The following is a 16,277-nucleotide window of genomic DNA, read 5'->3' as shown; positions in this document are numbered from 1 at the left end:
AACGGCTCAAATCAATAAAAATTAAAAAAAAAAAAACGCATGTTTGGAAGAAAGCCACGCACTTTTAAGTGTTAGATCTTAAGCATAAACTCACGCACATTAAGTACAAAACCCACGCACATTAAGCACAATCTCACGCAGATTAAGCACAAAACTCACGCATTTAAGTATTAACTCACAGACCTTAAGTTTCAACAACTACTGACATTAAGCACAAACTCACGCACATTAAGTACAAAATCCACGCACATTAAGCACAATCTCACGCACATTAAGCACAAAACCCACACACTTTAAGTATTAACTCACAGACTTTAAGTTTCAACAATTACTGACATTAATCACTAACCTCACACATATTAAGCACAAGCACTACGCAAATTAAGCACAAACTCCACTCACATTAAGAACAAATCTCACGCACCTTAAACACAAAAGCCCACACTTTAAATTTTACCAACTACTCACATTAAGCACAACCCCACGCACATTAAGCACAAAACTCACGCACCTTATGCACAAGACTCACGCATCTTATATACAAAACTAACGCACATTAATTATAGAACCGTTCACATTAATTTTGACCTAGATTCAAAAATGACAAAATTGCCACCGCGTTTTTTTTTTTTAATCTTGAACGTTGATTTAAGCGAGATGAATGGCCCAAATTAAACCGCACAACCGCACCTGAGCACTTTAACCGCACCAGAACCTAATTCTATATATATATATATATATATATATATATATGTGTGTGTGTGTGTGTGTGTGTGTATATATATATATAGATGTGTATTCAAATGAGGACAAGTATATTATAGAGGACTGTGAGGACAGATGTAGTGTGTGCCATTAGCCGGTATGACGTGTGCATGGCCGAATGTAGTCGTGTGCCACAGTCTGTATGTCGCGTGCTAGATTTGTTAATTTATAGAGCCTGGGTTCGAAACCTGATGTTTACATTTATTCTTGTGTGCCATTATGTATTAAGTTGTGTGCCAGAAATTAATTTGTTGTGTGCCCATTATTTGTCCTCACAGTCCTCTATATATTGTTGTCCTCATTTGAACTCAACCCTATATATATATATATATATATATATATATATTTATTTATTTATTTATTTATTTTTCTTATTTGGCTAATACTCCGTAGAATTTCTCCGGTCTCTCTCTACGACTCTGCTCGCCCTCGGTCTCCGGTCTCTCTATAGTCTCTACGACTCCTCATCTCCGGCAACAGCGGCAAGGCACAACACGGCAAGTCGGCACGACGGCAACACCACTCAAGACTCGACCCTCAAGCTCTCAGCGCCTAAGCCTCTCCAAAACTCAGGTCTTTAATTTTGCCCTAATTTCTTTAATTTCCCTAATTACTCAAATTTTATTTTAATCAATTTATGTTTGATTGAATACTTGAATACATAAATTTGTTTATCAGTTTGTGTTTATGAATTATCAATTATGAATTTATGAATGTGAATTTATAATTGGTGTTGCAGTGTATGAATGTGAATTTATAATTGGTGTTGCAGTGGCTTGAAAAATAATTGAATGGCAGTGGCTTGAAAAATATGTATGGCAGTGGCTTAGCTTGAAAAATAAATATATGTTTCATGTTTGATTTTTCTAGAGGCATATAGGCAGTGTCGCAGTGATGGCCGAATGAGGCAGTGGCCTGGGCCTAATTTTTATAATATTAATTTTCTAGAGGCAGTGATGGCCAATTTGGTGCATTTGTTTTTGTCATAATTTTCTTAAATCTTAGACTCTTAGTTATATTGTATTTTATTGATTCAGCTATGGAAAATTTTTTCAAAAGAAAATAAACTTTTGGGGATTCATCTAATCAAAGTAGTCCCGAAGTGTCAAGTGCAAGGCCTCGTATTGAAGTAGACAGAGATGAACTTGAAGTTGATCCAGGTAAAAGAAAAAATATATATGAATATCATATCAATGATAGAGATATTGTGCGGAGACGGTATCTACAAATGGGTCCTTGTCAACCAAAAAATCATGTCTTTCCTTCTAGAGTGATTACGGGTGTTAATAGGAGATTTAATCCTAAATGGTTTGAAGATCATAGCAATTGGTTGGAGTATAGTGTATCTGAAGATGCAGCATATTGCTTATGTTGTTATCTATTCAAAGATGAAAGTATTGGACAACAAGCTGGGGGAGAATCATTTGTCACAGAAGGATTCAACAATTGGAAAAAAGGACCGGAAAAGTTGCGTGGACATGTTGGTAATCATAATAGTGTTCACGCAAGGAACGTACAAGCTTGTCGAGATTTAATGACTCAAGAGCAACACTTACAAGTTTGTGTATCAAAACACTCGGAGCAATCGAAACAAGACTACCGTGTTCGATTGACTTCATCAGTTAAATGCATCCGGTTACTTTTGAGGCAAGGACTTGCTTTTCGTGGAAATGATGAAAGTTACGACTCTCTTAATCGGGGAAACTTCCTTGAACTCTTAAAGTTTCTTGCAGATAATAATGAAGATGTTGGCAGAGTAGTGATGCGAAATGCACCGGAAAATCACCAAATGACTTCTCCTTGCATTCAAAAAGATATAGTTAATGCAATTGCAAGTGAGATAACTGAAATGATAATCAATGATCTTGGTGGAGAATTATTTGGAATAATAGTTGATGAGTCAAGAGATATATCGGTGAAAGAGCAGATGATTGTGTTTATTCGGTATGTGGATTCAAGTGGGCATATTATTGAGCGTCTTCTTGGAATTACTCATGTTCGTGATACCACATCTATGTCTCTTAAAGTAGCAATTGAACATCTTCTAACAAGGCATGGATTAAGCATTTCAAGAATACGAGGCCAAGGCTATGATGGAGCAAGTAATATGCGAGGTGAGTTCAATGGTCTTAGGACTTTGATTATGAATGAGAATCCAAGTGCTTTTTATGTTCATTGTTTTGCTCATCAACTACAACTAGCACTTGTGGGTGTTGCAAAGGAAAATGAGGATGTTGGAGATTTTTTTGTCACTGTCTCGCAATTGTGCAATATTATATGTGCTTCATGTAAGCGAAGGGATAGCTTACGAGACAAACAATTACAGGTTTTGATTGATTCAATTTCTGCTGATACAATTGAAACGGGAATTGGTTTGAATCAAGAAGTAGTTTTACAACGTCCTGGTGATACACGTTGGGGATCTCATTATGGTGCACTTGTGAGCATTCTGAAATTATTTTCTCCGGTGATTGATGTTCTTGACGAATTAAGGCAAGATCCAAAACAAAGGCTAGAAGCATTTAGAGTATTGAAGAATATCCTATGTTTTGATTTTGTATTCTTTTTGCACTTAATGAAGGATGTTTTAGCAATTACCAATGACTTGTCACAGGCATTACAGAGGAAAGATCAAAACATTGTGAATGCCATGAGACTAGTTGATGTCTCAAAACAAAGGTTGCAAATGATGAGGGATGATGGGTGGGAAGCTCTTTTAAAAGAAGTTTCACTATTTTGCAACAAGAATGCAATTTCCATACCTAATATGGATGAAGTTTATGTAGTTCCTGGAAGACCTCGCCGTAATGTGGAAGAAAGGACTCATCTTCATAGGTACCGCGTTGAAAGGTTTTGTGCGGTTTTAGATCTACAACTTCAAGAGCTAAACAACCGTTTCAATGAGAAGAATACAAAGTTGCTCTTATGCGTGGCATGTTTTGATCCAAGGAATTCCTTTGCTATGTTTGATAAAGATAAGTTATGGCATGTTTTGATCCAAGGAATTCCTTTGCTATGTTTGATAAAGATAAGTTAATTCGATTGGCACAGTTCTATCCAAATGATTTTTCTGATATTGAACTTGAATTACTAGATAATCAACTGCAGACTTATTTTATTGATGTAAGTTCTGATCCTGCTTTCTCTAAATTGGATGGTATTGATCAATTAGCTCAAAAACTTGTGGAAACGAGAAGACATTTGGACTATACATTAGTGTATTTGCTTCTAAAGTTGTCTTTGATCCTACCGGTTGCAACTGCTAGTGTGGAAAGAGCATTTTCTGCTATGAAGTTAATTAAGACATCTTTACGCAACCGGATGAGTGATGATTTCTTACATGATTGCTTAGTGCCATATGTTGAAAAGGATGTTTTTGATCAAGTTTCAAATGAAGCAATTCTACAACGATTTCAAAAGATGAGAGAGCGTAGAGGAGTATTATCCCGTACTTCATCATAAACTTTGTATTGTAATTTATAATGTATTTTATATGTTGACAATTATATTCGTATTAGATATTTTGTATTTGAACCTTGTATTTGAACATTTTTAAATTTATGTTGCCTTTACTTCTTCGCCCCCCTGAGAAAAATTCCTGGCTTCGTCCCTGTATATATATATATATATATATATATATATATATATATATATATATATATATATATATATATATATATATATATATATATATATATATATATATATATATATATATATATATATATATATATATTCAAATGAGGGCAACTATATTGTAGAGGACTATGAGGACAAATATGGTGTAGATTAAGAGGGGATTGGAAAAGGTTTTCGTTAACTGAAACGTGACATCAGGATTACAAGATATATCTCAGTGTAACTAATCCTAGTAGATAGCTAAACTGAGTCAAACTACCTAAGCCACAAAATATTAAAACAATACAAGAGAAATGAATAATAATAATTCCTTATGCTAACACACCCCCTCAAGCACAAGGTTGGAGGGCTACAACATTGAGCTTGTCACGCATAGCAGCGAACCGCGGTGCTGGTAACGGCTTCGTGAAGATATCTGCAAGCTGGTCTGTCGTAGAAACGTAATTAACTAGAAAATCACCGGAAGCCACTTTGTCACGAACAAAATGATAGTCGATTTCAACGTGTTTGGTACGAGCATGGAAAACCGGGTTGGCGCACAGATAGGTGGCCCCAAGGTTGTCACACCATAGCGTTGCATGCTTCCCTGAGTGTAACCCAAGCTCTCGCAACAACGAAACAATCCAAGTAACTTCTGCCGAGACATCTGCTAGGGCCTTGTACTCAGCCTCAGTGGATGACCTAGCCACAGTGCGCTGCTTCTTCGAGAGCCAAGAGATTAAGTTGTCACCTAAGTAGACCGCAAACCCACTCGTGCTCTTCCTATCCACAGGACACCCAGCCCAGTCGGAGTCCGAATAGGCGTGGATGTCAAATGATGCAGACGCCGATATCCGTAGCCCATAACTCAGAGTCCCTTTCACATACCGCATGACTCGTTTTACCAAGCCCCAATGCTCATCCGTAGGTGAATGCATGTACTGACAAAGACGGTTGACTGCGAAACTCAAGTCCGGCCTTGTAATAGTTAAGTATTGCAAAGCCCCCACAATGCGCCGATACTGAGTAGGATTGTCAAAAAGTTGTTCGGATAGTGAAACAGCTTTTGTGACAGCAGCCGGGGTAGAAAGGGGTTTACAGTCGGCCATGCCCGAACGCCCCAGCAGATCAGCCATATAACGCCGTTGAGACAGGAACATGCCAGTGGAGGAAGATACTGTCTCGGTACCCAAGAAGAAACCCGGTGAGCCTAGGTCTCGAATCTTGAACGTAGAAGCAAGCCGCTGGAGGATAGTGTCTACTAGTGTACTGTCGTTGCCCATCATAATAATATCATCGACGTAGACTAGTAGGTATACACGAGAGATACCTGCAGTGTAATAAAATAAGGACGCATCCGTCTTTGACGATTGAAAACCCGCAGACAGTAAGAAATCGTGAAGCCGCTTAAACCAGGCCCGTAGAGCCTGTTTGAGTCCATACAATGACCGCTGTAAATGACACACGTGCCCGGGTGTTGATGGATCCTCATACCCCGGTGGTTGCTTCATATAAACAGTTTTTGCTAAATGCCCGTTGAGAAAAGCATTGTGAACGTCTAGTTGCCGGAGAGTCCACTGTTTGGTTACGGCTAGAGAAAACAAGAGTAGTACCGTGGTTGGCTTAACTACTGGGCTGAATGTATCAAAGAAATCCTCTCCTGCTACCTGATTGAACCCTTTAGCTACCAACCTAGCCTTATACCGTTCAACTGACCCATCTGCAGTGCGCTTCGTTCGGAATACCCATTTACACCCGATGATATTCATATGTGGCTCCGGAGGGACCAGACGCCAGGTTTGATTATGTAATAGTGCGTTGAACTCTTGGTCCATGGCTTCGCGCCAGTGCGGGTGGCCCACGGCTTGTGAATAGCAAGTTGGGTCAGCAACAGCTGTCAAGGCATGAAAGGGCTTAGCCGTGCCTTTAGTCATATGACGAAGGCGCATAACATGATCACGACCCTATGGTTGTGCACGCCTTTTGCGAGGCCTTACCGGAGCAGTCTGTGTAATTGCTAACTGAGGGGGGTCCCTCGCTAGCGGTATGGGCTCACTTTCAGAGAGCACAGGACTGGGTGGGACAACACGGCTATCACTTGGTGCGGGTAGACATAAGGGTGCCACCGCCCAAGGTGCCTCCGGTGTTGGCGCAACTTGTGAACAATCACCTGCTACTGCAAAAGGAAAATTAGCCTCGTCAAAACGCACATGGCGGCAAATGTAGGTTTTCCCGGTCGCCAAGTCAACACATCTGTATCCCCTAAAGGAGGGTGGGTAACCTAGGAAGACACACGGTATAGACCGGTACTCGATTTTGTGCCGATTGTATGGACGGAGATGTGGGTAGCACCGACATCCAAAGACACGTAAAAAATTATAGGGTGGTGGGACTTTGAATAATTTAGTGTAGGGACTTTCATAATTAAGTGCGGAAGACGGTAAGTAGTTGATTAGGCACGTTGCTGTTTCAAAAGCGTAGTCCCAATATTGTTGCGGGACTTTGCCTTCAGCAAGTAATGTGAGTCCTGTTTCAACTACATGCCTGTTACGGTGTTCAACTGTGCTATTTTGTTCATGTGTATAGGCACATAACTGGCGATGATTTATACCTAAGGTTTGGAAAATGGTGTGGAGTTTGCGGTATTCACCCCCTAGATCATATTGAATAGACTTGATAGAGCGCGAAAACTGCTGCTCTACCAAAACTCGAAACGACTCAAACACTTTATATATATCTGATTTCACCCTTAATGGGTAAAACCAGCAGAACCTGGAATAGTCGTCTACAAATAAGCAAAAATACCGATTACCACTACTAGACAATTCAGGGGACGGACCCCAAATATCTGTAAAAATTAAATCGAGTACATTTGCACTGGAATGGGAAACACTATCTAGCTTGAATCTTGACGACTTGCCGAGATGACATGATGCACACGATTCTGGAGTGACATTTTTATTGACCGTGACAGGACAATTTTTCAGAATTTTATTTAACACTTGAATGTGCGGGTGTCCAAGCCTGTTATGCCAAACGGTGGGTGTAGTACGGGAACTGACGAACGCGTATTGTGACCGAGACTGTGGAAACTTGTACAACCCGCCAGAAGTGGACCCCTTAAGCAGCACCTCCTTGGTTGTGGAATCCTTCACAAAGAAAGAATTGTGATGAAATTCAAAAAATACGTTGTCATTAGTAAATTTATGAACAGACAACAACGGGACAGATAAACGCGGGACATGTAAGACATCGTTTAAATGAAGATTTTTAGTTTCGGATGGAATAGACGTGTGACCGACTCGCGAGATCGCCAAACCTGCCCCATTTCCAACTCGTAGCACGTCCAGTCCACCATACTCCTCCGAATTCCCCATCATTGACGCATCCGGGGTTGCATGCGCAGTGGCCCCAGTGTCGGGGTACCACCCATCGGGAGCATGTGACGCTGATGATGATGGTGCTTCTCCGGACACGGCTACATGAGCCTGAGCAGGTGGTTGCGTAGAGTAACTCTTAAAACAGTACACGGCCGTGTGACCGTGTGACCGACAAATCTGACAACGTGGATTCCCACGGCCACCACGGCCGCCTCCGCGATTGTGACTCCGGCCGCCACTGCCGCTGGTAGCATTCCGACCGCCCCTGTTGTGATTCCGGCCACCATTCGAACCATGAGATCCACGCCCGGGGCCGGCATACATTGCAGTGTGCACCACACCGCTATCAACCGATGGATAATCATCCACCAAAATGAATTCATGTGCCTGCAAATAGTTAGACAGATGAGATAACGTAACGGGACTGCCGGTTGCAGTGAGAGCAGTCGCAAGCGTCTTCAGCTCCGGACGGAGGCCACGGATGATGTAGAGATTCTGCTCCATCAAGGTTAGCGGCCGGCCAGCTTGGATTAAGGATTCCACCAACACTCCGGCACGGCCAAGATAGTCTGCAGTAGTCAAATTCCCCTGCCTCAACATCTGAAATTGCGATAGTAAATTCAAGCATCTTGCCTGGCTCGAGGAACCCAGTGCGCCGGTAATGGAAGCCCAGATTTCGGCCGAGGTGTTCCTCCCAAGGGCCAGATGCAACGTCTCATCCGCCATCGACGACACCAAGAGGGAGATGATCGTCTGGTCCTGCCGCACCCAAGCTTTGAAGGCTGGGTTCGGGGCTTCGGACTGGGCGGCTGCGCTGGACGTCGCGTCGTCAGACGCCGGTGTACCGACGATGAGCTCCGGCGGGCATGGAAGAGTGCCATCAACGAATCCCAGTAGCTCCTGGCCACGGAGGAAGGAGACAATTTGCATACGCCAAAATAGATAATTTTTGAGCGTGAGTTTCATTGTGACGTAGTGGTGTGCTCCGGCGAGGGAGCCACCGGCGGCCGGAGCTTGGCCGTCTGACGCCGTGCAATCGGATCCAGCAGAAGACATGGCTGTTTGAGGTGCGGGAAGAGAGGGGGAAAAATTGTGGGGGAGGTTTTGAGAGAGATTGAAGAACCTAGTCTGATACCAGATTGGAAAAGGTTTTCGTTAACTGAAACGTGACATCAGGATTACAAGATATATCTCAGTGTAACTAATCCTAGTAGATAGCTAAACTGAGTCAAACTACCTAAGCCACATAATATTAAAACAATACAAGAGAAATGAATAATAATAATTCCTTATGCTAACAGAGGGAGTATTTCATTAAATAGGGCTTTTTTTTTATTCAGAATCATGTAGTATTATTGTGGGGTGGGGTATTAGGGTAATTGCATAAGTGTGTTTAATGTTGAACCCCCCCCCCCCCCCCCCCCCCTTTTTTTTTTGCCCGCGTGATTCCTGGTTACTTACTATGGCACACAACATAATATTAAGATGCACACGATTTCTTCAAATATGGCACACGAGATGTACAAATATATGACTCAATAAAAGATAATCAGTGAAGCATATATTAGAGTTAATACCTCCAATGGTCCTCCGAGTATTAACGATTTACCAGCTGTGGTCATCCGTGTTTTAAATGACCTCCAATGGTTCTCCATGTTTTAAAGAATAACCACCCATGGTCCTTTTAGGACGTCTCGTGGTCATTTTAAACTCATATTTTTTTTAAGAATTAGGACCACATGTGGTTATTTTTTAAAACATGGAGGACCATTGGAGGTCATTCAAAACACGGATGACCACATCTGGTAAATCGCTAATACTCGGAGGACCATTGGATGTATTACCTCCATATATTAAGTACTGCAACCACTTGTTCACTTTAACCTATATTCTGTTATGTGCTTGGTTTTAGTACTAATGCACACCATTTATATATATCATTAATTAAACAATTACGCCAAACACTATGTGCAAAGTTATGCAGTTTGTATTGTGGTCTTATTGTGTCACACGACTTAATATCATATGCACACGATTTCCTCAAATATGGCACACGAGATGTACATACATATGACTCAATAAAAGATAATCAGTGAAGCATATATTAATTACTGAAACCACTTGTTCACTCGAACTTATATTCTTTTATGTGCTTGGTTTTAGTACTAATACACACCATTTATATATATCATTAAACAATTACGCCCAACACTGTGTGCAAAGTTATGTAGTTTGTATTGTGGTTTTATTATGGCACACGACTTAATATCATCAGGCACACGATATACTAAATCATGGCACACATGTTTATCATGCATGACTCACGGTTTCCTAACCCGTTACCCTGCATTCCTGCACTCACTGAGAGGGTATTGCTCTTCCAGTAAATATTACATTCACAGAGTTGAGGTCCTTACTGTTGACCATGGCGTTAATGCTATGTTTGTTAATTATACTCTACCATAATTATACTCCTTCGTCAATGCTATGTTGGTTAATTAGAATCCTTTCATAATTATAATTGATCTCAAATGTCTTGTTTGCCCTCTCTAATTATTTTCAGGCGTGAATCACACCATTATATGGACAATATCTCAGCCATTAAATCTCTAGGATTATATTGAATGGGTATGATTTGTACTCATAGTCCTCTATATATTAGTGTTTTCATGTGAACTAGGGCATATATATATATATATATATATATATATATATATATATATATATATATATATAGAGAGAGAGAGAGAGAGAGAGAGAGAAAGATGTGCGTTCTGAGTAAAAGATGTATTGTGGCCTTAATCGACAAATTAAAGAACCACAATGAGGTAAACTAGCCTAGGTTTTCCATAGTTATTTAACATCAAACTTGAAACCTTGTGATTACCAATTTAGCTACTTGACTAACTAGACTAGATGTCAACTCAATAGATTAATAATAACTTGTTTTTTTTCAAGAAAGGTTAATGATAACGTGTTAAAAGTGCTAAGAGTATCCATCTGTGATTTTTTTTTCACAATTTTTGAGGAGAAAATAGCTTATGCGGAGGAGGGAGGGAGAGAGAGAGAGAGAGAGAGAGTTTGGATCTTCCTACAATAACGGTTTTTTGTGGGGCCCACTAGGAAGGAAAAAGGGAAAGGAGAAGCGAAGCCGCGTACGTGGCCTACACAGACCGCGCCCAGCCGGGCGCGTACAGTACACACACCTACTATAGCGTCTGTTGTTATGTTATGTTTTGTTTTTATTTTTATTTATTTTTTTTTTTCACGTACGACCTGTTTTTTAAAAATTTTTTTGCCTATTTTTCCTTCTTCTGTCTTCCCCTCCTCTCCATCTTAATTGGCATCTCAAAAGCCACAAAAAAAAAATCACTACTATTGAGATGCTCTAATTGCACTTTTATTTTTTAAGTTCAAATTTTTTATCAGTTCATAACTACTTTTTCAACCTACTTAAAGCTTAAAGAGTTAATACCTTAAAAAAAAAGTTCATATTTTTTTAAAAGAATTTTATACGGAGTATTTTTTTATTTTTATTTTTATTTTTTTGAAAGAAACAAACTGCTGTATAAATTATACGGAGTATTTGTTTATTTATTTAAAAAAAAAAATCAGAATCAAAATTAAAAAATGTAGTAGGGACGTGAATTTCCCGCCAAAGTTGAGAAAACCTAAAAGGGGTGTAAGAAGCCACATTTTCCAACTCCAAACAACCCGCGCAGGCTCAACTCCAAACAACCCGCGCAGGCTCAACTCCAAACCATCAATGGCAGAAGAACTCCCCGAAGAAAATGGCGTAGAACGGACCTGCCGCCTCCAAATCCCCACGGGTCGGATCAAGAAGATCATGAAGATGGACGACGAGGTTAAGAAGGTGAATTCGGAGGCACTGTTTCTCATCTCCCGATCCACCGAGCTCTTTCTCGAATTCCTCGCCGAGAAATCGGTGGAAGTCGCAGTAGAGAAGAAGAGGAAGACTGTGAAGCTGGAGCACTTACGGGTCGCCGTCAAGAGGCACCGCCCCACCAGCGATTTCCTCCTAGACTCTCTCCCGATGCCTTCCCAGCCGTCCCATCAACCGTCCAAAGCAAGCCGCAGTCGCTCCGACGAGAAGCCAGTTCCCCACGGGACACGAAAAATCGACGCCTTCTTTAAGAAATGCACTTAGGATTATGAGTTAGTTTCCGAACCTTTGTTTAGGAATATGTAATTTCTAGAAGAAATCAAGACAAAAATTTCAACTAATGTTTTTGTGAGAACTTTATTTGTTTATAGTATAATTATAATCTTTATATCCTTGATCTAGATGGATTATCCCAATTTCAACAGGCTATTCAGTTTTTGCTATATACACAGTGCAAATTAACCTTCTCAGAGAAATCTCTCATTTCTCTTGCTAGGGAAATCTGTCAGCCAGTATTAGATTTACTGCAACAATTGTATCATTCTAATGTATTCACCTTTCCGTAATTATATTAGTCCATATTTTTTTACCTGTTGGCTTTGCTTTTGTTTTGATCATCGTTTCCAGTGAACAAATCTTTTGCTTCTGTTGGGTGGGATTTGTTTTAGTTTACTGAATATTAATTACTGTATTTCTGTTTTTTCCAACTGCTGGGTCCTTTATTAATTTGTTGAAGCTTGGACCAACTATCCGATTTATCAATCACTATAACCTGACCACAGTCAATCTTACTATGATTTATCAAGTATTCTGGCTATGAGTACTTGTCATGAAACTAATATTTGTTGGTAATATCCCCTGGAGCTCAAGCAAGACATTGCTGGACCAGAATCCTCTTACCCATTGTAGATATGCAAATCAGGAAGGAGGTTGATGGAAGAAAATGATTGAGAGATTGCAAGTCCAAAGAAAAAGAGTTTCTGAGCTAAACACTTCCAAAGGAAGCAGAAGTCAGGTTAGTATGACAGGTAATATGTACAAGTGCCTTGTTAACTTTGATTGATTGAGTTGTTACTTTTTGTTTTACTTGGGATCTATAACTGAAAATTCAACTATTGCTGTAGGGGGTGTAACATATCTTTGTAACACTTCCCCAAATTCCCAATTTATTAATTATTAAAAAAAAAAATTGCCAATTGCTAGATCTAGTCATGGTCAAAGATAATGGCCATTACATATTGCCATCAGGAATGATGGCTGGCTGAATGGTATGGCCATCAGTGATTAGTAACAATGGACCCAATGGTTATTTATTATATTCATCCTAGCCTCCAGGAATGAATGCCACATTACCTTTAGTCATGACCACCAACATTCATGGGTATCTGTTTGTTTGTTTGTTTTCGAGAATTTTGGGGAAGAATGTGGGGAACTGTCCATTATAACACCACTGTTATGGCACATGCATGCCTTGTGACTTTTTTCATCTCTACTTAACAGAACCTGAGGAACTAAAACTGGTTAATTTGGAATGGTCAATATTAAATTTGGTCAAATTGATAATTGAGGACAAACTGTAGAAATTTCACTATAGTCAAGGGGCCAAAAATGGAGTTAGTCCCAAAAAATTTAAGAAGGTTGATGTTTTATGCTGTATGCTAAGGAATTTAAATAGATTCAAGAGTATGAAAGGCCAAAGGGTTATTGAAGATTCTAGCTTTTGGCTTCAAGTTTTTTCCTTGTTTGCCACCAGTTTTATCATGAATAGCTGAGCAGTTAAAGGGAATGGAAAGTATAAGAAAAGGGTGAGCCTTGATGGTATTGGATATCTATGCTGAAAGTTCAAAGTATTTTTAGTTCTTACCTCTTTTTGGGTTACACAAATACTCCAATGCATATATGCCTGGATGAATCTTTTGGAGGCACTGAGGCAGTAATCCTCTCATAACTCCCTACTTTTTCACACCTGTTGGTGCTTTCGTTGATATTAGAAGATGACTTATCCAAAGGAAAAATGCAGTGGAAGTTGAAGCCTCAAGCACTGAATTTGTTATACGAGGGTTACTAATGTCATAAAAACTGCTGAAAGAAGTGAAAATTGTCCACCTTTGTGTCATAATTCATCTGTTTTGTTCTTTTGTTAGAGGATTTATTTCTAACTTTTAACTTATGCATATGGACTTCTATTTTTTTGACATGGGACTTGCTTGTGACTCTGTTAATTGTCACTTGTCAGGAAGTCACACATCACCACATCACCACATCACCACATCATTCATCTGGACCATAAATTATCACCAGCATCCACAATCTCAAAAGTGCATGGTTGCCATTACTCCTTTTGGACTGCATCTTTTGTTTCATTGAACTTCTGGCCCTCATATCGGAGCCTTAAGCAGGGAGGCTACATAAACATTGACATTTTGCCATATTCATCTGGACCTTAATTCATTGACATTTTGGCTCTCAACATACTATACCTTTATTCATTAGAATGCACTGAAATTCCCTTTTGAATGTTATCTTTATTCTTCCTTGATGGTAATCTACTAATCTATGTGCATCAATACTCCTACTTTTCCCCCACTAACCCCGAAATTTCCTTTAAAATTATTTTTTAGGAAAACAAGATGAGGTCCGAATGGCTTCATTTTTCAAACTGACTAATTGTTTTCCCTTTTTCTTTTTCTGCTGGCATTGTCAACCCCTACCTTCTGGATTAGATCATCCATATGCATCTCACCCAGATGGAGAACACCATTGTTATGGAATGCATGCAATCTGCTGCAAGAAATATCCAGCAGGTACCTAGAAAATTTGTGCTTATAACATAATTAAGTCCTAAAATCAACTTTTGCAGGAGTACAGCTTGATAGCAAAACTACTTTCTGACTTTGAACCAATGTTGTAAAAATCAGACTAGTCGCTAGGCGCCCCTAGGCCGAGGGGATTTCACCCCTAGGCGGCCAACTTGGCCAAGTGTTTTTTTTTTTTTTTTTAATTACCTCACCTGTACATCATCGCCTACTCGGCTTCTCCTCTTCCATATTCCTCCAGCCAGGTACTCAACTAAAGTCTAACATATGTAGTTGACTGGTTTAGGGGATTATAACAATCTAACAACTCACAACTCACAACTCACTGCCTTTTAAAAAAAAATAAAATACTCTAGCGCCTAGCGCCTTCTGCAATATTGCTTTGAACTTCTTAGTAAGATATGAATGAACTTCCTTTCCATTCTCCTTTTATATTTAAATATCCCTTGGGGAGGAGGGGTGGGGGGTGGGGGGGTGTTAATTACTACTCCGTATAATCTTTATCTACATTAGGTAAGAGCTGTCTCATCTTATATATCAGCTTGACGTTGTGTTACAAAGAAAGAGAGTGGAAAACCTGTGTCATCTTGGAGTACATGCATTTAAATCTACCTATTTTTTCTTTGCAGATGCGCCTTGATAGCTCCTGAGGAGGTATTTTTTATTATGGAAATCACACTGAGAAGGTACATCACTATATATTGGTGATATTAACACATCTGGTGGAGTCACCCTAATTTTGCTATGCCCCACTTTCTGGAACTCCTTTAGTCATTTGGCTGCTACCTCTTTGTTCCTTGTCATCTTCTCTGGATAGATTGAGCGTCAGCAAAGGGAATATATTTTATTCTTAACAATCTTCCTACTTTGTAGTTTCAGTTATCAGCAAAGAGAAGTCTTACTCTTAGAGCAGCCTGTGTTAAGGCTGGCTCATGACAGATGTGTCAGCCTTTTCGCATCAATGGCCAAGCTCATTTCTCCTCTCAATGAGATATTCTTTCAGTTTAACTATAGCTCTTACAGTTCCTTTTTTTTTTTCCTCCCAATATTATTTCCTTTAAGATTCATCTTGATGTTGATTTATGTGTTAACTTGCACACAGGAATCATGGATATTAGAGAAACACTTATACCTGATTGCAAATGGAAGCATTTTGTCTACAGATTTTGGTCTCAGGTCTCTTGCCAAAACAAGGTGGTTATACAAACACTTTTTGAATGTACAAATGAAATGTTTTTTTTAGGGTTTTTTTTTTTTTTTTCCCAGAATATATTAAAGCGTGTGGTCTTGCTTATTTGATTGCTCAACACAGATCATGACCCTGGTACACTAATAAGAATGGAAGAAGTTTGAAACTACTCTGATCCCTTTCCCTTATTTACTTAATCTCCTTTATCTTATTGTAGAGCATGGACCTATAAAGAGAGCCAAAACTATCTAGCAGAGCCTGAGAAGCAATTTGATAAGGTAAGTTTGTTGCATTCCAAGGTTGGTTTTGCTTTAAATTGGTTTTGTGTATTTTCAACTATAGTAATGTTAACTCCATTGTGACACAAATGTTGAAAACTCGATCTCACAAGACTGAATAACTCTGGGAACAGTATGATAAGAAAAATGGCAATGGAAAAGGTGCACAATTTACTAACTGGAAGCTCTAGTGCTTTTGAATTTTGATCATGTCACAAGGCAGTGCTGAGGTCTACCTTTACATATAGAATTACATTAAGTCTGAAATGAATATTGAGTAGATGACCTCTACTGCAAGGCCCTTTTATCTTCTCTTTCTCCTTTTTC

At 39.5% G+C, this 16,277-nt stretch overlaps 2 protein-coding genes across 2 annotated transcripts; both read left to right on the top strand.

Moving 5' to 3' along the window:
• Positions 1-2,682: 2,682 nt before the first annotated feature.
• Positions 2,683-3,509, top strand: LOC109174539 (zinc finger MYM-type protein 1-like). The gene is made up of 2 exons (XM_019323757.1): positions 2,683-3,258; positions 3,347-3,509. Exons 1-2 carry the CDS (start codon positions 2,693-2,695, stop codon positions 3,354-3,356), a joined length of 576 nt encoding a protein of 191 aa, XP_019179302.1. The 5' UTR covers positions 2,683-2,692; the 3' UTR covers positions 3,357-3,509.
• Positions 3,510-11,353: 7,844 nt separating this feature from the next.
• On the top strand, positions 11,354-12,077 carry LOC109174504 (chromatin accessibility complex protein 1-like). The gene has a single exon (XM_019323737.1). It carries the CDS (start codon positions 11,530-11,532, stop codon positions 11,929-11,931), a length of 402 nt encoding a protein of 133 aa, XP_019179282.1. The 5' UTR covers positions 11,354-11,529; the 3' UTR covers positions 11,932-12,077.
• The last annotated feature ends 4,200 nt before the right edge of the window (positions 12,078-16,277 follow it).

Source organism: Ipomoea nil, unplaced genomic scaffold (genome assembly GCF_001879475.1).
Source record: "Ipomoea nil cultivar Tokyo-kokei standard unplaced genomic scaffold, Asagao_1.1 scaffold0642, whole genome shotgun sequence".
Taxonomy (NCBI): domain Eukaryota; kingdom Viridiplantae; phylum Streptophyta; class Magnoliopsida; order Solanales; family Convolvulaceae; genus Ipomoea; species Ipomoea nil.
This window is presented reverse-complemented; position numbering and strand designations above follow the sequence as displayed.

Bases quoted from the DNA above. Each gene is read 5' to 3' on its own strand.
- LOC109174539 (XM_019323757.1), top strand. From the start codon at position 2,693: ATGATTGTGTTTATTCGGTATGTGGATTCAAGTGGGCATATTATTGAG.
- LOC109174504 (XM_019323737.1), top strand. From the start codon at position 11,530: ATGGCAGAAGAACTCCCCGAAGAAAATGGCGTAGAACGGACCTGCCGC.